This window comes from Felis catus, chromosome E2, assembly GCF_018350175.1.
Source record: "Felis catus isolate Fca126 chromosome E2, F.catus_Fca126_mat1.0, whole genome shotgun sequence".
Taxonomy (NCBI): domain Eukaryota; kingdom Metazoa; phylum Chordata; class Mammalia; order Carnivora; family Felidae; genus Felis; species Felis catus.
In genome coordinates, this window is record NC_058382.1 from 470946 (window position 1) to 497728 (window position 26783).

At 41.8% G+C, this 26783-nt stretch overlaps 1 protein-coding gene across 2 annotated transcripts; it reads left to right on the top strand.

Annotated features, from left to right (window-relative positions):
* The first annotated feature begins 12609 nt into the window (after positions 1–12609).
* ZNF329 (zinc finger protein 329) lies at positions 12610–25919 on the top strand. Of its 2 annotated transcripts, none has more exons than XM_003997342.5 (2): positions 12610–12678; positions 23209–25919. In XM_003997342.5, the coding sequence occupies exon 2, from the start codon at positions 23217–23219 to the stop codon at positions 24840–24842; it is 1626 nt and encodes a 541-aa protein (XP_003997391.1). In that variant the 5' UTR covers positions 12610–12678; positions 23209–23216; the 3' UTR covers positions 24843–25919. The 2 variants fall into 2 exon arrangements, with proteins under 2 accessions (XP_003997391.1, XP_044901706.1); XM_045045771.1 differs by lacking the exon at positions 12610–12678 and adding an exon at positions 12727–12748.
* The last annotated feature ends 864 nt before the right edge of the window (positions 25920–26783 follow it).

The window sequence follows — 26783 nt, forward strand, 5'->3', positions numbered from 1 at the left end:
GGAGGGGTGGGCGTCTGCCTCGCTAGTGGCAGGCGGTGTAGAACCTGGCGTCTATCTTGCTGCCGGTGGTAAAGCTGCGCGGGTAGCGCTAGGGACGAGGAAGCGGCGGGGCAGCCGGGAGGACCCGGGCGGGGTCGCAGGCGGCTCCAGCGGGGGCAGCTGCCTACTGGTGGCCATCACTGGAGGTCGTCCCCCAGATCCGCTGTCCCGGCGGGGGCCTCACTTTCTCCGGGTCCAACGCCCCCTGCCCCCTCCCAAAGGAGTAGTTCAAGTCCTGTCCAGTCACAGGAGACAGCTCAGGTCCCAAGAGTCCTCGGACCCACTGACCTTGAAGCTAAGAGGCAAGTTCTGAGTCCCATCCCCACTCCCAGTGTACGGTGGTGAGCAGGGACTGGATTCTCAAAGGAAAAGGCAGTTTCCAGTGTACAGCACTTAACGAAATCCTGCCCTGATTACAGAGGAGGCTTTTTTTTTCTTTTTCTTTTTCTTTTTTTTTTTTTTTTTAGACCCTGATTCCTCCCTCTGAGAGAAACCCCCTATTCTATGTCCTCTGGGATCCCTGGCCAGGCCTCTGGGAGGCCTTTTCTCCATTCTGGAAGGGGGCATCACAAACACACAAATCAAAAAATAAAATATTAACATCACCCCCAGATACCCCCGCTTCTGTTTCATTCCAGTCAATATCATTTCCCCTCCAAAGGTTCACAAACATTATCCCGATTTCTGTTACCATGGAGACTTTTTGTCGGTTTTTGAACTTTACATAAATGAGGTTTTGAAGTATGCGTTTTTGTTTCTCTTCTTTTGCTCAATGCTGTGTTTGTGAGATTCATCCTTTTTGTTGTTGTTTTTGTAGCAGTTTGGTCCAGTGTTCCACTGTATGAAAACGCCAAATTCACTTAATTCTATTGGTAGATATTTGGGGGTGGATGACGCTTTGGGACTTTCATGAACACTACTGTTATGGACATTCTTGCATGTACACTGGTTGCATCTTGGTATGCCTTTCTGATTGCGAATAGGCCCAGGAGTGGAATTGCTGGGTGACAGGTTGTCCTATTGTTGAGCTTTAGTAGATGCTGCCAAACAGTTTTCCAAAGTGGTTATATTACTTTATACTCCTAAAGTGGTATGTAGAAGTTTCAATTGCTCTACATTCTTGCCAACACAAAGATATTATGAGTCCTTTTTAATTTTAGCCATTCTGGTAGGTGTGAAGTGCTATGTCCATTTTTTTAAATTTCCCTGATTGAGCTATAATTTATGAGCAACAAAATGCACCCATTCTAAGTGCATAGTTCAGTGTGTTTTGGCAAATGTATGCAATCCTATAACCACCCACATAACCAATGCAGGGAACATTTCCATTACTCCAAAAGTGTCCTGTGCCCCTTTTAGTTGATTCCTTCCTCTCACCCAAGACTCTTGCAACCCTGATCGCTTTCTGTTTCTACAGTTTTGTCCTTTCTAACATCTGATACAATCTCTGGTGTTCAAGCTGGTGTAAGCCAATTACACCCTATCTCTCCAACTGACTACAGCTGAAATCTCTGACTAGAATTCAAAAACAACTACCTGGGGTGCCTGGGTGGCCCAGTCAGTTAAATGTCCGACTTCTGCTCAGGTCATGATCTCATGATTTGGTTCGTGGGTTCAAGCCCCGCATCAGACTCTGTGCTGACAGCTAGGAGCCTGGAGCCTGCTTTGGATTCTGTGTCTCCCTCTCTTTATGCCCCTCCCCTGCCCACACTCTGTCTCTCTCTCTTTCTCAAAAATAAACATTAAAAAAAAAAAAAACCAACTACCTAAGAATGCTGAAAAGTAAACAATATCAGGCAGATTGGGTGATTTGGTACAGAATTTAAAAACTTGAATAATGATATGTATGTAATAGAGGTGTGTTTGTGTTTTCTCCTCTTATATTTTCTCCCAGTTTTGACAGATGGACAGCCCAAATCCTGGAACTGTAAAATAGGCTCAGACAGCAAGACTCCAGGAAACTCCCCCTCCCCCATTTCTAGCCAGAGGACCAGTAAAAGAAACGTTAGTTGACTGAAGAGTTTCAGGGGAATTCTAATCTTTTCCTGCTCTTTCCACCCATCACTTTGCCTGGAAAGCACACCCCATTGCACAGAACTGCACAATAGAACAAAGCCAAAGCTTAGAGAAACCTGCCTCTGTGGTCAGAGAAAGCAGAAAGAGGACACTTCTGTCTGAAGAATGTGGGGGAATTTCCCAATTACTTTTTCTGTTGCTTTCTTCTCACTCCTAAATCCCAAAGATGGCCCAGTGGCACAGAACTGAACTCTGAAAGAAACCCAAGTTTCTGGCCAGAGAAACTAGGGAAAAGAGCTGCTGGCTGCCCAAAATTGGGAGGGGAAATCCTGGTGAGGAGAGAGCTGAAGAAGAGGATCCTCACACTCCATTTATGAACTGACATAAGTCCTGGGCTCACCCTCATGAGCAAACATGAAACAGAGCCAAAGAGGCATAAGAAAGGCTTTGGCAACTGAAACAAATATAAAACAAAACCAACATTCCAGGATACCCCTGAGCAATGCATACGTCAGGTAGACCCCAACACCATAGGACACTTTGAAACTGAAATGACATTGGAATACCATCCACAGAAAATGAGGCAGAACTTACAGTCTAAACCTAGCTGGGTTGATTGCTGATAGAACAAACGATTCGACATTTCCAGCTAATTTTAACAAATCCTGGAGTCTCACAACATAATATTCAAAATATCCAGGGCACAATCCAAATTATTTGATATAAAAATGACCAGGGAAATATGACCAATGACCAACACTTAGAGAAAAAGACTCAGATGCCAATCCTGAGATGACCCAGATGTTGCAATTATCAAAGACTTTAAAGCAGCTATTATAACCACGCTCCTTGAGGTAAAGGTAAACACAAATGAAATAGAAAGGTGGAATTCTCCCTCAGTACGGAAGTTAAAACTGGAACTTGAAATTAGACCATAGCAAATTTTGGACTGAAATAGAGAGTTCACCAAATGGATGTGGTCAGGAGCAGAATAAAATAGCAGAGGAAAGAATCAGTGAACTTGAAGATAGATCAAACTGAAGAATAAGCAGAACAAAATGATAAAAGAAAAATAATGAACAGAACCTCGGTGACCTATGGGAAAATACAAAAGATCTCAAGTTGTGTCATTAAAACATCAGGAAAGGATAAAGAGTAGTGAAGGAAAAAATACTTGAAGAAATAATGGCTACAAACTCCCCAAATTTGGAAAAAGGCATACATTTACAAACTCAGGAGTCTCAGTCATCCCCAACAGAAAACTTATGCCCATATATCATAAGCTGCTAAGTACTGCCCCCCACCAAAGGAAGGAAGGAAGGACAAAAGAGAATATTGAAAGCAACAAGCTAAAAATAATTTTAAAAAGGAAACATTTCATGTAAAAGAGCAATGATTCCAGTGATGGAGGACATCACATCAGAAATCATAGAAGTGACGAGAGAGTGGGAAAACATCTTTAAAGTGCTGAAAGGAAAAACAAAAACAAAAACAAAAAACTCTCTGTCAAATGGAAAACCCATATCTAGCAAAAATATCCATCAGAAATGAAGCAAAGGAAAGGCATTCTTAGATGAAGAAAAAGTAAGAGACTTCATCACCAGCAAACCTGCTCTATTAAAATGCTAATGGAACTTCTTCAGGCTGAAAGGAAATAACACCAGAAGGATAACTGGAACTTCAAAAATGAAGGAAGAACAGCTGAAATGATAACTATTTGGGTAAACATAATAACTTTTTTCTCCTTTTAAAAAAAATGTTTTATTTATTTTTGAGAGAGAGAGAGAGAGAAAAGAGAGAATGAAAGGGGGGGGGGCAGAGAGAGGAGACACAGAATCTGAAGCAGGCTCCAGGCTCTGAGCTGTCAGCACAGAATTTTGAACAAAATTCCATTAGAAAAAAGCAAGAGTTCGGGTGATGACAGTTTCTCATTGGCTCAGTTGTAGGGGCGGTTGATTTCTTGTGGGAAATGCAGTTTCCATCTTCTGTTGGGACCTGTAATAAATGATTCTTTTCTGTTGGGAGTCTTCTGATGGGTTCTGTTACTGACAACTCTCGACGTGGAGTGGTACAGCATGACAGCTCCACCTCTGGCCTCCCAACCCCTTTGTAGTGAGTTTTCCCTGTATTAATTTCACCGCGTGAATATTGACAGCAAAAATTATATTGCCTGAGAACTTTTCAATGTATGTAGATATAATACACATGGGTAAAGGGATCTATGTGACCGTAAGGCACCTATATTTTACTTGAAGTATAAAATATTACCCCTAGATAGACTACTACAAGTTAGATATGTGGGGCGTCTGGGTGGCTCAGTCAGCTGAGCGTCCGACTTCAGCTCAGGTCATGATCTCACACTCCGTGAGTTCGAGCCCTGCGTCGGGCTCTGTGCTGACAGCTCAGAGCCTGGAGCCCGCTTCAGATTCTGTGTCTCCCTCTCTCTCTTCTCCTCCCCTGCTCATGCTCTGTCTCTCTCTGTCTCAAAAATAAATAAAAGCATTAAAAAAAATTTTTTTAAATAAAAGTTAGGTATGTGTACCATAGTCCCTAGAGGAACTACTAAAAAATGCAAAGATACATAGTTAAAATGTCTATAGATAAACTAAGATGGAATGCTACAAAGTGTTCAAATAATCCAGAGAAGTCAGGAAAACGCAAACAAAGGAACAAATCACGGAAGAGGTAAATTGAAGACAAACAATATTTTAGGCCTAAATCCAACCTTATAAATAAGTACATTAAAAGTAAATGATGTAGGAGTGCCTGACTGGCTCCATCTATAGATTATGTGACTCTTGATATCAGGGTTGGGAGTTTGAGCACTACATTGGGTGTAGAGTTTAGTTGTTTTTTTTTTTATTTTTTTTTAACGTTTATTTATTTTTGAGACAGAGAGAGACAGAGCATGAACAGGGGAGGGGCAGAGAGAGAGGGAGACACAGAATCTGAAGCGGGCTCCAGGCTCTGAGCAGTCAGCACACAGCCCGACGCAGGGCTCGAACTCACGAACCATGAGATCATGAGCTGAGCTGAAGTCGGACGCTTAACCGACCAAGCCACCCAGGCGCCCCTGTAGAGTTTAGTCTTAAAGAAAGTGAATGACAGGGATGCCTGGGTGGCTCGGTCAGTTGAGCATCCGACTTCAGCTCAGGTCATGATCTCACAGTTCGTGGGTTCGAGCCCTAAGTCGGGTTCTGTGCTGACAGCTTGCTCAGAGCCTGGAGCCTTGGATTCACAGAGCTTTGGATTCTGTGTCTTCGTCGCTCCCTGCCCCTCCCCCATTCACACTTTGTCTCTCAAAAATAAATAAATGTACAAAAACTTTTTAAAAAGTGAATGACATAAACAAATTAAAAAACAGTTTCATATTGTTGAAAACCAACCCCCATGCTTTGGAGCCACAATATAATGCAAAGATAGAGTTTGGGATAAAGAGAAACAATAGCTTTATTGCTTTTCCGGGCAGAGAAGGTTACAGCAGCCAATGACCTTCAAAAAACTACAAGCCTGTCTGGAGGAAGGGGTTGGGGGATTCATAGGGAAATACAGGATCTAGATGCTTTTGACAAGAATTGTGTGTTTGCTGCTAGCCTCCTTTGTCTGACTGAGACACCCAGGTGCCCCTATTTATTTATTTATTTTTAAATGTTTATTTATTTATTTTTGAATGAGAGAGTGAAAGCAGGGGGAGGGGCAGAGAGACAGGAGAGAGAGAGAATCCCAAGTAGGCTCCAACGCTTAACCACTTGAGCCACCCAGGTGCCCAGAAAAAGGTTACTTTATTTATTTATTTTTTAAACTTTCTTTCTCTTTTCTTTTTTTTTTTTTTTTCAACGTTTATTTATTTTTGGGACAGAGAGAGACAGAGCATGAACGGGGGAGGGGCAGAGAGAGAGGGAGACACAGAATCAGAAACAGGCTCCAGGCTCTGAGCCATCAGCCCAGAGCCCGACGCGGGGCTCGAACTCCCGGACCGCGAGATCGTGACCTGGTTGAAGTCGGACGCTTAACCGACTGCACCACCCCGGCGCCCCGAAAAAGGTTACTTTAAAAGCAAGCTTTGTGGGCGCCTGAGTGGCTCAGTCAGTTAAGCATCTGATTTTGGCCCAGGTCATGATCTCTCAGTTCCTGAGTTCGAGCCCTGCATCGAGCTCTGCACTAACAGATCAGACCATGGAGCCTGCTTTGGATTCTGTGTCTCTCTCTGACCCTCTGCCACTCATGCTCTGTCTCTCTCTCTCTCTCAAAAATAAATAAACATAAAGAAAAATTTTTTAAATAAAATAAAATCGAGCTTTGCTGAAGCATTAGTGCAGCCATTTTGAATTTTGTTCAGCTTTATGCGTTTAAGTAGTTTTGATAATGGATAAAACACAAACAAAAACAAGACCCAACTGTATGGTATCTTCAAGATTCCCATTTTAATACAATGATATAGGTAGGTTAAAGGTAAAAATTGGGGAAAAAATATATGGCAAACACCAATCAAAAGAAAGTTGGAGTGACTATGCTGTTATGAGACAAAGTAAACTTTTTTTTTTAAGTTTATTTACCTATTTTGACAGACAGAGACAACGTGAGTGGGGGAGGGGCAGAGAGAGAGGGAGAGAGAATCCCAAGCAGGCTCCGTGCTGCCAGCGCAGAGCCTGATTTGGTGCTCCAACCCAGGAAGGTGAAAGATCATGACCTGAGCTGAAACCAAGAGTCTGATACTTAAGCAATTAAGCCACCCAAGCGCCCCAGACAAAGTAGATTTCAGAGCAAAGAAAATGGCCAAAGATTAGAAAGGACATAACATAAAGATAAAAGTTCAAATTTTTTTTTTTAATTTTTTTTTTCAACGTTTATTTATTTTTTGGGACAGAGAGAGACAGAGCATGAACCGGGGAGGGGCAGAGAGAAAGGGAGACACAGAATCGGAAACAGGCTCCAGGCTCTGAGCCATCAGCCCAGAGCCCCACGCGGGGCTCGAACTCCCGGACCGCGAGATCGTGACCTGGCTGAAGTCGGACGCTTAACCGACTGCGCCACCCAGGCGCCCCTAAAAGTTCAAATTTATGAAGAAGACATAATTCATCTAAATGTGCATGCGCCTGACAATAGAACTCCAAAATAAATGAGGCAAAAACTGGTAGAATTAAAGAAAAACTAGATCCATAATTATAGTGGGAGACTTTAATACTCCTCTCTCTGTAATTAATAGAACAAGTTGGGTAGCTCAGTCAGTTGAGCGTCTGACTCATTTAATTTCGGCTTAGGTCATGATCTCAGGGTTCATGGGATCAGGCCCCTTGTCTGGCTCTGTGCTGGCAGTGTGGAGCCTGCTTGGGATTCTCTCTCACCCTCTCTCTGCCCCTCCCTGCCTCTCAAAATAAATAAACAAACATTAAAAAAAAAAGAGAACAAGTAGTTGGAGATTTATGAAAATATAGAAGACTCAAATAACACTATGAACAAACTTCACTAGTTTGTGATTTGCCCCATCATAAACCACATTTCTGACCCATTTTCCCATACTTAAAAAAATTATTTTTTTTTAAATTTTTGTTGTTGTTGTTGTTTCAACGTTTATTTATTTTTGGGACAGAGAGAGACAGAGCATGAACGGGGGAGGGGCAGAGAGAGAGGGAGACACAGAATCGGAAACAGGCTCCAGGCTCTGAGCCATCAGCCCAGAGCCTGACGCGGGGCTCGAACCCACGGACCGCGAGATCGTGACCTGGCTGAAGTCGGACGCTTAACCGACTGCGCCACCCAGGTGCCCCTAAAAAAATTATTTTAAGTGGGCTCTACACCTAACGTGGGGCTTGACTTCATGACCCCAAGATCAAGAGTCACATGCTCTACCCACTGAGCCAGCCATGCGCCCCTTCCTATACTTTTTTTTTTTTTTTTACAAAAACTGAATCACAATACTGCTTAATATAATCTTTTGCTCACTATGTGGTGAACTTATTTGTATATGAATAATTATAGGATTGTTGTGGGACCCTTGAGTGTGAAGGTCAAGAAAGAATTCTTAAGACGTTTTCCAGGTCGAGTTACTTAAGTTTATTTAAGTCACACAGGGACAGGACCTGTGGGCAGAAAGAGCTGCACTTTTGCTGTATGAAACTGGTGTTATATGCTTTTAGTGCTGAAGGTGTGGGGATGTGCAGGGAGTATTAGGTCATAAATGTCTTCTTTGAATTTCCACTTGTAAAACTACTTTTGCAAGATTTCTCTGGTACTTATTCAGCTGGATATTAACTATCAGTGAGATGTTCAGGCAGTCATGAATCTCTTTAAGAAGAAGAGAAAACTTTGCACCCTCAGCAACCTTAAAGATTTAAGGGTCAAGATTGTTCAGGGGGTCATGATGTGGGGAACAAAGGCGGAAGGAAATGGTAGATAAAGTAAATTTCCTTATAACCCATTGACAAATACTTGAGTCAGGCACAGTATAACATTTCTCCTGGAACCCCACTTCAAATTACATTAATTGGATTGAATAAAAATGGCATGATCAAACTATTAAAAAAAAAAAGAATGTAGCAACCAGTACTTATTTGACCTTTGTTGGAACTATGCAGGCTATATAGTTCAGTCTTCTGGGCTAAAGGTGAACATTTTTCTGCTTCTATCCCTTTTCAGGACTAGAGCTTTCTTCCTATCTTTTTTTTTTTTTTTTTAATTTGTAGGTTTATTTATTCTGGAGAGACAGAGAGAGAGAGAGAGAGAGAGAGAGAGAGAGAGAGAGAGAGAGAGAGAGAGACTTACACAATGCATGAGTAGGGGAGGGGCAGAGAGAGAGAGAGGGAGACATAGAATCCGAAGCAGGCTCCAGGCTCTGAGCTGTCAGCACAGAGCTAGACTCGGGCCTCAACTCACGAACTGTGAGATCATCACCTGAGCCGAAGTTGGACACTTAACCAACTGAGCCACCCAGGTGCCCCTTCCTAAATTTTTATCTTAGAAATAATTTTAATCTTACAAATGTGAAAAAGCAAAATTCAACCAAGTAAATTTGAACTTTGGGGATGAAGATGGCCCATATAACAGATTACGTTTTCGGTACAGACTAGGAAATTTGTGACAAGAGTATACTTCCGAGGTAGAATGAGAGTGCAGTTAGTTTAGAATGTATTAAATCCGGATTTGATTGCTAGGCCTAAGTATCACCATTTTGGGCCTGTGGTTTTATATTTCTAAGATTTTATTTTATTTTTCACATGAAATTTATTGTCAAATTGGTTTCCATACAACACCCAGTACTCCTCCCAACGGGTGCTCTCCTCAATGCCCATCACCCACCCCCCTCTCCCTCCCACTCCCCATCAACCCTCAGTTTATTCTCAGCTTTTTTTTTAATTTTTACTTCTTATTTTTTAAAATTTACATCCAAATTAGTTAGCATATAATGAAACAATGATTTCAGGAGTAGATTCCTTAATGCCCCTTACCCATTTAGCCCATCCCCCCTCCCACAACCCCTCCAGCAACACTCAGTTTGTTCTCCATATTTATGAGTCTCTTCTGTTTTGTCCCCCTCCCTGTTTTTATATTATTTTTGCTTCCCTTCCCTTATGTTCATCTATTTTGTATCTTAAAGTCCTCATATGAGTGAAGTCATATGATTTTTGTCTTTGACTGACTAATTTCACTTAGCATAATACCCTCCAGTTCCATCCACGTAGTTGCAAATGGCAAGATTTCATTCTTTTTGTTTCCCGAGTAATACTCCATTGCATATATATATATATATATATATATATATATATATATATATATATATATATATATACCACATTTTCTTTATCCATTCATCCATCAAGGGACATTTGGGCTCTTTCCATATTTTGGCTATTGTTGATAGTGCTGCTATAAACATGGGAGTACATGTGTCCCTTCGAAACAGCACACCTGTATCCCGTGGATAAATGCCTAGAAGTGCAATTGCTGGGTTGTAGGGTAGTTCTATTTTTAGTTTTTTGAGGAACCTCAATACTGTTTTTCTGGAGTGGCTGCACCAGCTTGCATTGCCACCAACAATGCAAAAGAGACCCTCTTTCTCTGCATCCTCGCCAACATCTGTTGTTGCCTGAGTTGTTAATGTTAGCCATTCTGACAGGTGTAAGGTGATGTCTCATTGTGGTTTTGATTTGTATTTCCCTGATGATGAGTGATGTTGAGCATTTTTTCATGTGTCAGTTGGCCATCTGGATGTCTTCCTTGGAGAAGTGTCTATTCATGTCTTTTGCCCATTTCTTCACCGGATTATTTGTTTTTTTGGGTGTTGAGTTTGATAAGTTCTTTGTAGATTTTGGATACTAACCCTTTATCTGCTATGTCATTTGCAAATATCTTTTCCCATTCTGTCGGTTGCCTTTTAGTTTTGCTGATTGTTTCCTTTGCTGTGTTAAGATTTTATTTTTAAGTAATCTCTACACATAATATGGGGCTCAAACTCACAAACTTGAGATCAAGAGTCTCATGCTCCACCTACTGAGTCAGCCAGACACTTGTATGGTTTTCTTTTTAACACGGAAAAGTTGTAACAATAGTAGACTTCCTGTAGACCTTTCACTAGCTTTCCCTAATGTTAACATTGTAGGTAACCATGATATATTTATCAAAGCTAGGAAATTACCAGTGTGCCTGGCTGGTGCTAATCGAAAAAGCATGCGACTCTTGATCTTGGGGGTTCGAGCCCTACGCTGGATGTAGAGATTACTTAGAAATTAAAAAAGAATTTTTTTTTAACCTAGGAAATTACCATTGGTTCAATGCTACTGACTGAAGTACAGACTTTATTTGAATTCTTCCCCCCCTAATGTCCATTTTTGTTTCAGGATCCCACATTGCATTTATTTGTGGTGTCTCCTTAGTCTTCTCCAGTCTGTGACAATTCCTCAGTCTTTCCTTGTCTTTCATGACCTCAATACTTTTGCAGAATACTGCTCAGTTATTTTCTATAATGTCCCTCAGTTTGGGTTTGTCTGGTGTTTTCATGATTAGATTGAGATAGTGCATCTTTGACAAGAATTCCACGAAGGTCATGGTTAAGGTGATGCCTGCCAGGTTTCTCCACTATCCAGTTACTGTTTTTCCCTTCATAATTAAATAACAGGGGTGCCTGGGTGGTTCAATTTGTTAAGTGTGGGACTCTTGATTTTATTTAGCTCAGGTTAGTCTGCACACTGGGAACAGAGCCTGCGTGAGATTCTCCGATTTCCTCTCCCACTGCCCCCCCACCCCCTACTGATGTGCTCTCTCTCAAAAAAAAAAAAAAAAAGTTAATTAATTAAAAAAATAAACATATTGTGGGAGATTCTAGGAGAATCATCTCATTCTTTCCCAGGCTGTGTTGGAGGATGCCAACCTAGTACCTTGGGCCTCAAACCCTACATGGGCTACTCTGGGGGTCCTACCATCCATTCCCAATGTTAATGCTGGATGGTGGGAGTAGGAATATTTATTTTTTTGTACATATCCGAATGGTTATTGGAATTTACACACATATATACATAAGACTGAGAATGTGTATCTTTTTTCAAGCATATTGTCTATTACTAATTATAATTTACATATTTTTTCTATAATGCATATACTGATTTTTAGTATTCATATTCTATCTAAAATCCTTACTTAGCTTTCCTATTAATTCAAAATTGTGCGGGTACCTGGATGGCTCAGTCGGTTAAGTGTCTGAGTCTTGATTTACCCTCAGGTCATGATCTCATGGTTCAAGAGACAGCCCGGAATGGGGCTCTGCACTGACAGCATGGAGCCTGCTTGGGATTCACTCCCTCTCTCTGCCATTCCCAATACTTACTCTCTTCAAATAAATAAACATTAAAAATTGTGTAGCTTATTTTGATTAAGTAAATAATAATACTGTCAATGAATAATGAGTGTACTTAATCTGAATTTTATTTTTATTTATTTAAAGTTTATTTATTTATTTTAAGAGAGAGAGAGAGAGAAAGCACGAGTCAAGGAGGAGGAGAGAGGGAGAGAGAATCCCAAGCAGGCTCCTCGATGCCAGCGGCAGGGCTGGAACCCAGGAACCATGAGATCATGATGCAAGGCGAAGTCCAATACTTAATCCACTGAGCCACTCAGGCGCTCCTGAATTTTAACAGATTTTTCTGAAAAAAAAAAAAAATATATATATATATAGTAAGATAATTATTTTATTCAAAATTATAAAATACGCAGTAAGTAAAAATAAGGCTGTATACAATAATAATGGCGTCGGATTAAAACCACAGGAGAAAAAAATTACCCACGAGTCCATATTGATATCAATAAATAGGTGAATAATTGGAGACGACAGGACAGCTCTTCCGGACAACTTTCTCCGACGACCCGCGCCTGTGCGGGTCAGGGCTGAGTGAGGCACAGGCGCACGACCCGCCGGCTGAGTCCTGACCCCAGCCCTCCCACGGACGTCGCGGAGGGTCTACAGCACCGCGCAGCCACCAGAACAGCGGAAGTCCCGAAACCGCCGCGCCACTGCCCGGGGCGGGGCGGGGCCGCGGAGCCTCCTGGGACGCACACATCCGGGTCTTGGCGCGCGCACGCGCACCTGCCCCAAACATGGCCGCCGCCTCGGGCCCGGCCGCCCGCCTGCGGGAGGTGAGTGCCGCCGCGCCCCTCGGCTTCTCGGTTCCTCGCTTTCCCTCCGGACAGTGATGTGGAGGGCGGGGTACGTGGAGGCGGGGAGGGGTCAGCCGGATGTCGGTGTGGTGTGTCCGGTGCGTCCGCGGGAGGTTTTCACGGGTGGAGCGGGTGCGTCCGGCTCGTAGGGGCGCGGGTCAGCCCGGGGCATGGCTGCCCTAGCGACTAAAGACGCAAATCCGCCGCTGGTGTGGACGTTCCCCGGTGGGGGTGGACGCCCCCGGCGGGTGAAGACGTCTCAACTCTTTCCTTCGCGTTGCTCAGGGTATCTGCGCTCGTATCCGGCTGGTCCTTCCCCAGGGAACGTTTGCCCCGGCCTGCCGGGTGTCTTGGCCCGGCCCCTGGGGCGAACCCCTAGTCGACCGCTCATCTGCCGGATAGTAGGTAGATCCGCGTCGGTGGGTCTCAGGCCAAAGTGGCCGCGTTGCGCCGGTAGACTGTGCCATTTCTCACGGAGTCCCGCAGGTGTCACCCCGCAACTGTTTTTTTGTTGTTTTTTTTTCCCTCCACCTAATACCTGCAAGTCAGATATTGCCACTCAGGGCCGCGTTGTTCCACCTGTTTAGGGGCCGTTTCACTTTCCTCTTCCTTGGTTTCGTGGCTCATTTTTTTTTTTTAACTCCTCTAACCCCCAGTAGTTTTTTTTTAATCCCTCTAACCCCCCAAAAGTTTTTGTACATACAGAGAAGTTGAAATACTTTTGCGACCTCATACCGACCCGTTAACATCTGATGTGTATTTGCTGTATCCGTATATTTTCCTCTGTCCATCCTTTCAGCCATTCATTAATCTTTTTGGGGCGCATTCAAAGTAAGTTGCAGATAGTACAGTGTTTCCCCCTCAATGTTTCCCTCTCAAACACTACACTACTGCTTTTTTAAGTTTTTGAGGCAAAATTGACTTACAGTGAGATGGTGAAATGCATAGATCTTCATTGTACCACTGCATAGTTTTGACAAATACTACCCAAACTTTTATCAGAATTACCATGACCACAGAAAGGTCTGTTATCCTTTGCCAATTAAAAAAAAAAAAAAGTTGGTTGTTAGGGACTTGAGCTTGTAAAAATATGTGTTGAATACCAAGCCTTTGTTTTCTTTCTTTTTCCCCCTGCCACCCCCAGCAGAACTTTCCTCCATTCTATTGCTTGTTTCTCTCTTCACACCCAATTTTTTTATTTTTAAAAGTTTCACACAGAGAAGTGGCAGGAATAGTTCAATTAAGACTTGTAAAACTATCCAGATTTTCAAGTTATTAATACTTTGTCACATTAGCTTTTCTTTTCTCCCTGCCTCAAACATGTGCACACACATACTGTTTTTATATTTTACACACACACACACACACACACACACACACACACACACACCCCTCCCAAGAGAGTAAAAGGTTTATTACTCACATAATAAGACTTTCTTGGGAGAGTAGGGCAGATTTCCCCAGGTAATCCAAAAAGAGCTTGAGAGCAGGAAAAGGAGACTGGCTGGGCTTTAACTGTGATTAGAGAGTGGAATTGGGATGAGGGTGGCCTAGCTTTTGTTGGGGCTTGCATGGTGTGAGCACCCTGCTAACACCAAGGAGAAAGTACACAGGCTTTCTAGTTAGCTTACCTACATGTGGGGCAGTAGGGGGGGACAGGGGAGGCTTGAAAAATGCTAGCAGTCATCATCAAAATGGAGTCACACTTTGTCACAATTGGCATTAGGATAGAGTTGAAGTTGGTGGGAAACTATTTTTGTTAAAGAATACATCACTTAAACAAGTAAACATTATCATGGGTGGTCCAAAGAGATTGGGGGGAACCATGTGGATGGGGTTGGACAGCTGAGGTCTGCCACAATTTGATGTCAGACATCCAGGCATCAAGCCTAAGTGGAACCCTTTGCAGGGTTGTAGAGACTGGGGATAAAGCCCTTCAGACGTCAGTGCCTTGGAATAGATTTCTATACAAGCTTGGCACATCCATATAAAACTGTTACTTCTCTTGTGAAATCTTAAGGTATCAGAAGCATTCCAATGGGATCTAGACAAGTGGTTCTGACCCCAGCAGACTCATCACCTTTTTTTTTTTTTTTTTTTTTTTAAGACAGCTTTACTGAGTAGCGCCTGGGTGGCTCAGTCAGTTAAGCTTCTGATTTCACCTCAGGTCATGATCGAGAGCTCTGGTCAGACTGCTGACAGCTCAGAGCCTGGAGCCTGCTTCAGATTCTGTGTCTCCCTTTCTCTACCCATCCCCTGCTCACGTTCTGTCTCTCTCTCAAAAATAAATATGAAATTAAAAATTCTAAAGACAGCTTAATTGAGATATAATTCACAGCTTTATTGGTATATACAATTAACCCTTTAAGGTATACAATTTAGTGTTTCTTAGTATATTCACTATATTGTGCATCCATCACCACTATCAAGTTAAAATATTTTTATTATCCCCCAATAGAAAACCTCTGCTCCCCCCCGCCCCCCAAAGAAAAAGGAAAAGAAAACCTGTGCCAATTAGCAGCCACTCCTCATCTCTTTTATCCCTTTGAGCCCTAGGCAGTCTTTTTGTCTCTATGCATTTGCCTATTCTAAACTGTTCATAAATGGCCATACAATATATAGTCCTTTTTGGGGGGGCTTCTTTGACTTCACATAATGTTTTCAAGGTTCATCCTTGTAGCAGCATCTATCAGTACCTAGTTCATTTTTATGTATAAGTAATGTCCCATTGTATGGATACACCTCATTTGTTTCCATTCATTAGTAGATGAACATTTGAGTTGCTTCCACTTTTTGGATATTAGGAATAACACTTCTGTAAACATTCATGTATACTTTTGTGGGGGTGGATGCATTTTTTTATTTTCTTGGATAACTGCATTAGGAGTGGGACTGATTATATCCATTCTACTGGGCATGAAGTGTTATCTCACTGTGGTATTGATATGCATTTCCCTGATAGTTAATGATGTTGAGCATCTTTTTCATTGTGCTTATTTGTCCATTTGTATATCTTTGGAGAACTATCAGTTCAGATCCTTTGCGCATTTATTAAGTGGGTTATTCATCTTTTAATTATTGGGTTGAAAGGGTTATTTATTTATTCCAGATATCTTTGCCCTATCATATATATGATTTGCAAATATCTTAACCTATTCCGTGTTATTTTTTTTTTAAGTTTATTTATTTATTTTGGGAGAGAAACAGAGAGGGAGGGAGGAGCAGAGAGAAAGGGAGAGAGAGAGAGAATCCCAAGTAGGCTCCGTACTGTCAGTGCAGAGCCTGATGCAGGGCTTGACCTCATGACTTGTGAGATCGCGACCTGTGCCAAGATCAAAATTTGGACACTTTATTAATAACTTAATAATTATCAAATTTATTAAGCATACATTGACTTATTACAGGTTTATTGAGCTATAATTCACATACATAAATTCATCCAAAGTGCACAATTCAGTGGCTTTCAGTATGTTTACAAAGCTGAGCAACCATCACTGCTATGTAATTCCAAATGTTTTCATCAGGCCAACAAGAAACCCCATGCTCTTTCTCCTAGCACCTAGCAACCACTAATTGACTTTCTGCCTATATAGAATTACCTGTTCTGGACATTTCATATAAATATGATCATACAATGTATAGTCTTTTGTGTCTGAGTTCTTTCACTGAGGATAATGTTTTTAAGGTTTATCTATGTTGTTGAAGCATTCATTTATCAGTACCGCATTCCTTCTTATGGCTGAAGAATGTTCCATTGTGTGAGTTTCCATATTTTGTTTAGCCATTCTTCAGTTGATGGACATTTTATTTGAGTTTCGACTTTTTGTTTATTATGAATAGAGCTGCTATGAACTTGCAATTCACATACAAGTTTATGTTTGGATATATGTTTGCATTTGTCTTGAGTAGATAGGTAGGAGTAGATTTCTGGGTAACATAACTCTCTGTTTAACTTTTTGAGAAGCTGTCAGACTGTTATCCTAAGCAGCTGCACCATTTTAATTCCCACCAACTGGAAACTGGGTTCCAGTTTCTCCACATCCTCACAACACATGTTATTGTACGTTTTTTATATTGGCAACACTTGTGAGTGTGAAGTGGCATCTCACTGTGGTTTTGATTAGAATTTCCCTAATGACAATGATGTTGATCATCTTTTCATGTGCTTGTTGGCCGTCTGGATGTCTTCTTTGGAGAAATGTCTATTCAGATCCTTTGCCTGTTTTTAAAAATTAAATATTTATTTTTGAGAAAGAGAGGGAGGGGGGAGAGAGAGAGAGAGAGAGAGAGAGAGAGAGAGAGAGATTGATTGATTCCAAAGCAGGCTTTCAGCTGTCAGCACAAAGCCTGACACAGGGCTTTGAACTCATGAATCATGAGATTATGACCAGAATTGAAGTTGGACGCTTAACCAACTGAGCCACCCAGGTGCCCCTATCTTTTGCCTATTTTTAAAATTTGGATTGTTTTGGTTTTGAGTTGTAAGAGTCTAATATCTTCTGTATACAAATCATTTATTAGATGTGTGCTTTGTAAGTATTCTCTCCCATTTGGTTGGTTGTCATTTCACTTTCTTAAGGGTGAATAACTCTTATTTCAATAAAGTAAGCATCTATTATAGATTAAATGGATGTTCCCTTTACTCCTTAAGGCCTATTTTCCATATTCCCAGAACAGTCATGATCACAGCTTTGGTAGGTATCTTGCCAGGGCATTTTAATATTTTTACTTCCAGAATTTTTGTATGTCTAAAAAAATTCCCCCAAGTGGTATCATGGTGTATATGTCTGACTTAGTTCTTTTAAATACACACAGTCATCCTTCCCCTACAGACCTCTAGGAAGGTGCTTTTCATCTTGTCTTCACAGGACATCCAAGGCCACCCAGGCCCCAGTGTACTCAGAGGGTCTAGTATGGGGAACATGCAGTATGGTGGCAAGACAGCCTCAGGAGGCCTGTTCCTGTAGGTGAAGAACTCATAATGACCAGGAGTGACATCTGGGACATGGCCCTCTTGAGCAGCTAGCTCCTCCACATCACTGTTGAATGCTGTGGATGTAGCAGGTTTCTAGGGTCTTGGTCTTGGCTTTAAAGTAAACTATTCTGATGTTTTATTATTAGGTGTGATATTTACCTTGATTCCTTATATACTTAATTGTTAAGAATTTTCATCAGGAATTGGAGTTTTCCTTAAAGTACTTTCAGAATTTATTAATATAGGTTAAAGGGGTCTACTTTTTTTTTTTTTAAGTAGGTTTTATGCCCAGTGTGGAGCCCAATGCAGGGACTGAACCCATGACCCCAAGATCAAGACCTGAGCTGAGATTGAGTCAGTCGCTTAACCAGCTGAGCCACTCAGGCACGCCAAAGGGGTCTACCACTTTAATTGAGAGCATTTTGATCATGAATCTGGGTGAGACTTCCACAAATTACTTTCTTAAATCTTTTTTTTTTTAATTTTTTTTTTCAACGTTTATTTATTTTTGGGACAGAGAGAGAGCATGAACGGGCGAGGGGCAGAGAGAGAGAGGGAGACACAGAATCGGAAACAGGCCCCAGGCTCTGAGCCATCAGCCCAGAGCCCGACGCGGGGCTCGAACTCACGGACCGCGAGATCGTGACCTGGCTGAAGTCGGACGCTTAACCGACTGCGCCACCCAGGCGCCCCTTAATTTATTGAGATAGGGTATAGAGGACTTCTACTTTTATCTGAAAATATGGGGAATTGTATCAATTGACATTCTAATGTATCCCAGTCCTTGCATTCCTAGGATAAATCCAAGTTGCCATTTTGGTAACTTTCTACCATTTCTTAGTTAAATCCCCTTCTCGTGACTGATAATGCTTATATGTGCTTTTTTTTTTTTTTTTAATGTATATTCATTTTTGAGAGAGAGAGCGCGATCAGAAGAGGGGCAGAGAGAGAGGGAGACATAGAATCTGAAAGAGGCTCCAGGCTCTGAGCTGTTAGCACAGAGCCCAACACGGAACTCGAACCCACAAACCACAAGATCGTGACCTGAGTCAAAGTCGGACGCTCAACCGACTGAGCAACCCAGGCGCCCCTTGTGTGACTTTTTTTTTTATGATCACTCTCACCAAAGTGTGTCTGTTTTGTCAGGCTTTTCAAATAACAGACTGACGGCATTTCAAATAAGAACATAGGGCTCTAACTCACAAACCGCGAGATCATGACCTGAGCTAAAGTTGGACACTTAACCAACTAAACCACCCAGGTGCCCCACCAACTTTTTTTTTTTTTTTAAGTTTATTTATTTTGAGAGAGGGAGAGAGAGAAAATCCCAAGCAGGCTCTGTGCTGTCAGCCTGATGCAGGGCTTGATCCCACAAACTGTGAGACCATGACCTGAGCCAAAACCAAGAGTGGGACACTCAACCAACTGAGCTGTGCAGGCACCCCACAAGGCCAACACTTTCTGAGTAACTGTTAGCTGCATCCTCATTTGCCACATGTTTTGAGATACACCAGTTCCATTGTTTACTTTGGTGCTAGGTGTTTCCTAATTTGTTGAGATTTCTCTTTGACCTGTGAATTACTGAGAAATAGGTTTTCATTTTTCCAAAAAAAGTAGAGGTTTGTTTTACTTACTGTTTTTCTTTCTTTTTTTAAGTTTACTTACTTATTTTGAGAGAGAGAGAGAGAGAGAGAGAGAGAGAGAGAGAGAGAGAGAGAGAAAACATGAGTGGGGGAGGGGCAGAGAGAGAGGGAGAGACAGAGAATCCCAAGCAGGCTCTGCTCTGTCAACACAGAGCCTGATGCTGTCCTGGAACTCATGAATTGTGAGATCATGACCTGAGCCCAAATCAGGAGTTGGACGCTTAACCCACTGAGCCACGCAGCCACTCCACTTACTGTTTTTCTTATGTTTGGTTTTCCTTCTGCTACTCGTTTTTAACATGACCACATTTGTAGTCAAGAGGCTATGGTCCGTGTCATACTGTGGTGTGGCTTTGGTTGAACTTGTTCTTTGGCCTGGTATTGTCAGTGTTAGCAAATGTTCCACTTGCACCTGGAAAGCATTTGTTAGGCTCTAATTATTGACTCATGGCTCTTCATCCAGTTGTTATTGCTGCATTTTATATGATACTGGTGCATATAATATGGTCATTGCTAGATTTGATTTATATATTTTTTGAAGTTTATTTATTTTGAGAGTGCATAAGTATGAGCGGGGAAGGAGCAGAGAGAGAGAGAGAGAGAGAGAGAGAGAGAGAGAGAGAGAGAGAGATAGAGATGGGGGGAGAATCCCAAACAGGCTTTGTGCTGTCAGCCTGGAGCCTAACCTGGGGCTTGAACCCAAGAACCATGAGTTCATTACCTGAGTCAAAATCAAGAGTTGGATGCTTAACTGAATGAGCCACCCAGGAGCCCCTGGATTTGATTTAAATCCATGTTCATCATTTCCTTTTCTTTGCATTTCTTCCTTCTGGGTTTTGTTTTGGTTTTGTTTGTTTGTTTGTTTTTGTTTTTTTGTGAGTTTTTTTGGTGAAGAAAACAACTTTTTCTAATTCTTCTGGCTAATGTCCTTGGAGATAAATTTTTTTTGTTTTTCTGAAGCTCTCTTTGTCTTACCCTTACTTTTTTTTTTTTTTTTAATGTTTATTTATTTTTGAGAAAGAGCAAGAGCATGAGTTGGGGAGGAGCAGAGAGAGAGAAGCAGGCTCCAGAACCTGACATGGGGTGCAAACTCGTGGACTGTGACCTGAGCCGAAGTCATACGCTTAACTGACTGAGCCACCCAGATGCCCCTTCTCACCCTCACTCTTGATTAATAGTGTATCTGAGAGGTTTTCCCCCTCAGCACTTTTTTTTTTTTCCAGAGCAGAAAAAGATGGTTTTATGAAAGCACAGAGACAGGGTCCGTGGGTGGAAAGAGCTGCCTCTCCCTCAGCACTTTTGAAGTAGGCTTCCATTACGTTCACGTTTCTGTTTTTCTCTCAAGTGGTCTGTCACGATACTTTTTACTCCTTCACCAGTGTTCTGTCTTCTTTCTGCTGGTCTTTAAGACTATCTTCTTAGGTATAGATTGCTCTCTATTTATGCTTGAGACTCCATGTTTTTTGAGTCTGAGATGCCTACAAGTGGAATTGCTGGGTAGTGGAATATGCCCATTTTATATTTGGATGGTTGCTGCATATGGTTTTTATTCTCACAGCTTTATTTTTACTCATATGAAAAGTGCATATTTTGTGGGGTTTTTAAAAAATTTTTTTTAGAGAGAGTGAACATGTGAATGAGTACGGGGCAGAGAGAGGAGAGAGACTTTTTTTTTTTTTTTTTTTTAGGAGAGAGACATTCTTAAACAGTCTCCTTGCTGAGTCCCACAACCCTGAGATCATGACCTGAGCCGAAATCAAGAGTCAGATGTGTAACTGAGTCACTCAGGCACCCCTACATATTTTGTGTTCTTAAAGTTGCAATTTATAATTGTCTCAGTGATGGTGAGAATGAGCAGATACTCCTGTGTTCAGGATATTTGAATTTTCTCTCCATGAAGTGCCTTTTTGTATCTCCTTCCCCCCTTTTTTGTTCTGTTCTGTAAGAATTCGTTATAGATCTTGGGCATTATTTCTTTGCCTCTTTTGTATTTTATAATATTGTTTCTCCATTTGCCACTTGTGTTTTGATTCTTACTGTGTTTTTGTTGGTGTGGAAATTTAAAACGTTGATACCACATTTGTTCATCTTTATCTGTATGGTTTTTGCTTTTTTTTTTTTTTAAGTTTATTTATTTATGACGGGGGGGCGCCATAAAGAGAGAGGGAGGGAGAACGAATATGAGCTGAGGAGGGGCAGAGAGAGAGGGAGAGAGAGAAGCCCAAGCAGACTGTCAGGGCACAGAGCCCAACACAGGGTTTGGACTCATGAACTGTACAGTCATGACCTGAGCAGAAATCGAGTTAGATGCTTCACTGACTGAGCCACCCAGGTGCCCCGGTTTTTTGCTTGTTGATCATGAAGGTGTCCTACATGGTTTAAACTTTGATATTACGTTGGGATCTTTCTCCATTTAGAATATTTAAAAAAATATTTCTTTCTGAGGTAAGGATCTTATTTCATTTTGCTTACAAAAAATGAGGAGTCATTTGTCTTGATATCATGCAAAGGGTTGGGAGGGTGGTTAGAGGACAATCAGTAATGGTGGGAACACTGGTAGCCACTGACAGAATGGCATCCATTTCCCATGTCAGAGCTAGACTCAGACGTGACCTAGCTCTCACAATAACGGTGAGGGGTGGTCATTCACAGCTCCAGGACTTTGAGAACTTCCAGGTCATGGAGTGAAAGCAGAATTCGACCACAAAGCCGGGATGAAAACTGCTCATTCAGCACTGTCATAAGCACATTGTGAAGTTGGGGCTTTGAAAATGTGTCCTGATTGTTGCTATGGGTAGTGGGTGGTAGAATAAGCACACAGTAGCCAAGGTGGTGTTCCAGTGAGCAGTGACACCTGGCCTCTCATCTCCCACATCTCACTTTCATTCTTTTGGTAATATTTATCTCCATTACCCTTCTTCCTGCTTCTTCTCTAGGAAGATGAAATGCTGTATGGCTCTTTTAACCTGTTCTTGCCTCCATCCCTAAAGTCTCACTTTACCTTCCCCTTGTACAGATATTAATTTGAAAAAGTAAAAATACACAGCACAGAATGTAAATTGGTGCAACCACTGTGGAAAACAGTGGGGGAACTTCCTCAAAAAAATTAAAAATAAAAATACCATATTATCTAGTAATTCCATTCCTGGGTATTTACCCCCAAAAAGAAAATAAAACACTAATTCTAAAAGATATATGCCCCCTGTTTATTGCAGCATTATTTACAATAGCCAAAATATGGAAGCAACCCAAGTGTCTATCAATAGATGAATGGATAAAGATTGTGCTATGTACATATTACTCATACTTATGAATATTACTCAGTCATAAAAAAGTGAGATTTTGCCATTTGCAACAACACGGATGGATCTAGAGGCTATTATGCTAAGTGAAATAAGTCAAGCAGAGAAAGACATACCGTATGATTTCATTTATATGGGGAATCAAAAAAACCCAAATGAACAAACATATAAAAAGTAGAATCAAACTGAGATCAGACTGATGGTTGCCAGAAGGGAGGGATGTGGGGATGGGCAAAATGGTGAAGGGGAGTGTGAGGTATAGACTTTTAGTTACGGAGTGAACAAGTCATGGGATTAAAGGTACAGTATAGGGAATATAGTCAATAGTATTGTAATGGTGTTATATGGTAACAGATGGTAGCCACTTGTACTGAGCATAGCATAACCCGTAGACTTGTCAAGTCACTGTGTTGTACATCTGAAACCAATGTAACATAGTGTGTCATCTTTATTTCAATAAAAAAATAAGCCGGGCAAAATTAATAACAAAATAAAAATATGGATTCACATACCTGGCCTGTCATCATTTTTTATTCCCTTTCAGATATAACTTTATGTACTTAAGTCTTTTTCATTCTTTACTTTTCAGCCTGGGAAATGAGATTGAAAATGACACCTCAGAATATTCCTGAGGAAGAACTATCCTGTGACGTGGAAATGGAAGGATTTGCAAGAGAGGGTTCCCATCTTTCCATTCTAGGTAATAATCGGGACTGTAAGAACTGGGAGGGACATTTGAGGCAGTCAGCTTTAACTCAGGAGAAACCAGGGACTCAGGAAATAATTTGTGAATATTCTGGACTTGGGGAGCATTTGAGTGCAAGTTCAGACCTTCTGCCATCTAAGAGAGTTCCTACAAATGGTTTTCATATACGTGACTCAGATGTTAAAAGTTTGGATTGCGACCCAGCTTTACACAGTTGTGCGAAAAATTATGTAGCTAAGAGAACTAGTGACAGTGATGCTTGTGGAAGAGCCTTCGACCATTCTGGCGAGGTTTTTCAACTTGGAAGAGATCAAACAAGAGAGAAACCCTATAAATACCCTGAAAGTGTTAAATCTTTCAATAATTTTACTCCTCTTGGTGAACCAAAAGTACTGAAAAAGGGGAAGAAACTGTATGAAGGTAAGGATTTGGGGGACATCTTTACCCTGAGTTCATCTCTTAATGAAAACAGGAGGAGTCACCTTGGAGAGAAACTGTATAAATGCAGTGAATGTGGCAAATGCTTCAAACGGAACTCTTCTCTTGTTTTGCATCACCGAACTCACACTGGAGAGAAACCTTATACCTGTACTGAATGTGGAAAATCATTCTCCAAAAACTACAACCTGATTGTGCATCAAAGAATCCATACAGGAGAGAAGCCCTATAAATGCAATAAATGTGGGAAAGCCTTCAGTGATGGGTCAGCTCTCACACAACACCAGAGAATTCACACTGGGGAAAAACCTTATGAATGTCTAGAATGTGGGAAAACCTTCAACCGAAATTCATCACTGATTTTGCATCAAAGAACTCATACAGGGGAAAAACCATATAGATGTAATGAGTGTGGGAAACCTTTCACCGACATCTCCCACCTCACCGTGCATCTCAGAATCCACACTGGGGAGAAGCCCTATGAATGTAGCAAATGTGGAAAGGCTTTCCGGGATGGCTCATACCTTACCCAGCATGAGAGGACTCACACTGGAGAGAAGCCCTTTGAATGTGTGGAGTGCGGGAAGTCCTTCAACCGAAACTCTCACCTCATTGTGCATCAAAAAATTCACTCTGGGGAGAAACCCTATGAATGTAAAGAGTGTGGGAAAACTTTCATTGAGAGTGCTTACCTCATTAGGCACCAGAGGATTCATACTGGTGAGAAGCCCTATGGCTGTAACCAGTGTCAGAAACTTTTCAGGAACATTGCTGGCCTCATCCGGCACCAGAGGACTCATACTGGTGAGAAGCCCTACGAGTGTAATCAGTGTGGTAAAGCTTTCAGAGACAGTTCCTGTCTGACCAAGCACCAGAGAATTCACACAAAGGAGACCCCATACCAGTGTCCTGAATGTGGAAAGTCCTTCAAGCAGAACTCTCACTTGGCGGTACATCAGAGACTCCACAACAGGGAGGGTCCCAGCCAGTGTCCTCAGTGTGGGAAAACGTTCAGAAGGAGCTCGTCCCTCATCCGACATCAAAGAAAACACTCTGGAGAGCAGCCCATGGAAACATAATGATTGTGGGCCACATTCATCTACTGACTGGCTCTCAAGAAGCTGTGTGAAGGAGGAATGTCTTCAGAGGTGACTTTTCCCTGTCAGACAATAATGTTTTAAGCTATTCAGTGAACTGATGAATGTGAGGCATTCCTTAGCCATACTATTAAATCTATACATTGAGGAACTCCTGGAGAAAACACAGGGTAGTAGTAAATGTAGAAGAGGCTTCAGGAATGATGCAGCTAGTACCAAACATAATAGCACACACACTGGAATAAAATCTGTGGATGTCAAGAAGGTACTCTGAAGATGCATCAGAGTGCTTAAGAAAGAACCTATGGATGTGTTCAGTGTGTAATCAGTATGTGGAATACTTTAATGAGGAACATCTGCCTCGTACATAAGCAAACTTTTATTAGGATCAAGTGTAATTAGTGGCAGGAGCTCTTACCATCTACTCTGTATCAACAAAGACATCCTGGTGATAGACCCCATACAACACTCCACCCCACAGCAACCACAGAATCGCAGTTAGATTTTGCTGTTTGTATGTATTTCTATGTTACAGCCTTGTCAGATGTTCAGGATTTATTTCAGAAGGGGCAAGTAGGTGAGGACGTTGCTTGTGAATGAACAATGAAATTCTCCCTTTTAATACTGGAGCGGGCTTGTACTAAGATGGAAAGGGTTGCTGCTGAGAAATGTGATGCGTTGCTTTAGTTGTGGAAATAAAAGTAGAACGAGTTCTTTCATTTCTGTTATCACTCCCCATTGTTCATCTAGTACACTACTAATTTGTTCCATGCAGTCATGCCGAACCATGATTATAAAGGTTTTGTTACCATGTTGAAAATGCTTATAATATGGAAGGCAACAACAACAATAAAAAAAGCATAAAATAGAAGGCTTGCTGTTACTACAGCCATGTAAAGATATGTGCACATACGGACGTAGATTGGAAATTTGTCATAGAGAAATAAACATGGCTTTCTTAGGGGCCTCCATTCATGTCTGATTTTTTCTATATTGTAAAATATACATTGTTGCTATAATATTTTGATAAGGAATAAAAAGAGAAAGCCAAAAGGCAAATTTTGGGTTTCTTTGGACTTTTTTTTTTTTTTTTTTTTAATGAAAAGGGGCTAGTTCAGTGTCACAGGGCAGCTATAAGTATGGATGAAAGGCATCCAGGAAGAAGTTTCTCTCAAGTCAGGGTATCCCATGACCCAAGGCATAAGAATAATTTCCTTTTTTGGGGACCTGGAGGTGAGGAGAGAATAGGGCTGAGAAAATAGGGAGTGGGAGGCTGTTGAGAGGTCTAGGATGATCTGGGAACATCCCTCCTGAGGAAATACAGTGCTGGCCAGGGGAGAGCTGCCCAGGCTGGTTGGCAGGTCTGCAGAGCCCTGGGGGTGGCTCCCCTTGAGAGTCACTGAGTGAAGGCTGTGAGATAATAAGTTTATGTTGTTTTAAGCTGCTGAGTTTGGGGTAATCTGTTACGGAAACAATAGAAAACTAACACACATTATAGAAAATACTTGCCTGCCCTTTCCCTCTTTTCCTTGCGCTCCTTTCTGATACTCCAGCAGGGCCATTGCCAATTTACACCACTCTTTCTTATAAGTTAGGAAAAGAGCCCCGTTGGGGCAGTGGGGGAGGAAAACGCTTGCTTCAGAGCTATTACAACTGGGTGCTGGGCTGCATCTGTGGCAGGGCTAAGTGCCAAGACCGTGAGGCTCAGAGACTGAGGAGCCTGGTGCATCACCCCTTACAAGCCTTGCCTGACTCCCGGACAGTATGACTAGGTTTAACCATATGTCCAGACCCAAGACCTCCCCCATCCTCCCACAGGCTGGGTTGCAATTCTTCCTTAACAAACAATCAGGAACTCCTGTTGGAAGGCTAAATTATGGCCTCCCAAATGTGTCTACATCCTAATCCGTGGGACCTTTGATT

What these genes read in the sequence shown, in the direction of transcription:
- ZNF329 (XM_003997342.5), top strand. Translation starts at nt 23,217, where the DNA reads ATGAGATTGAAAATGACACCTCAGAATATTCCTGAGGAAGAACTATCC.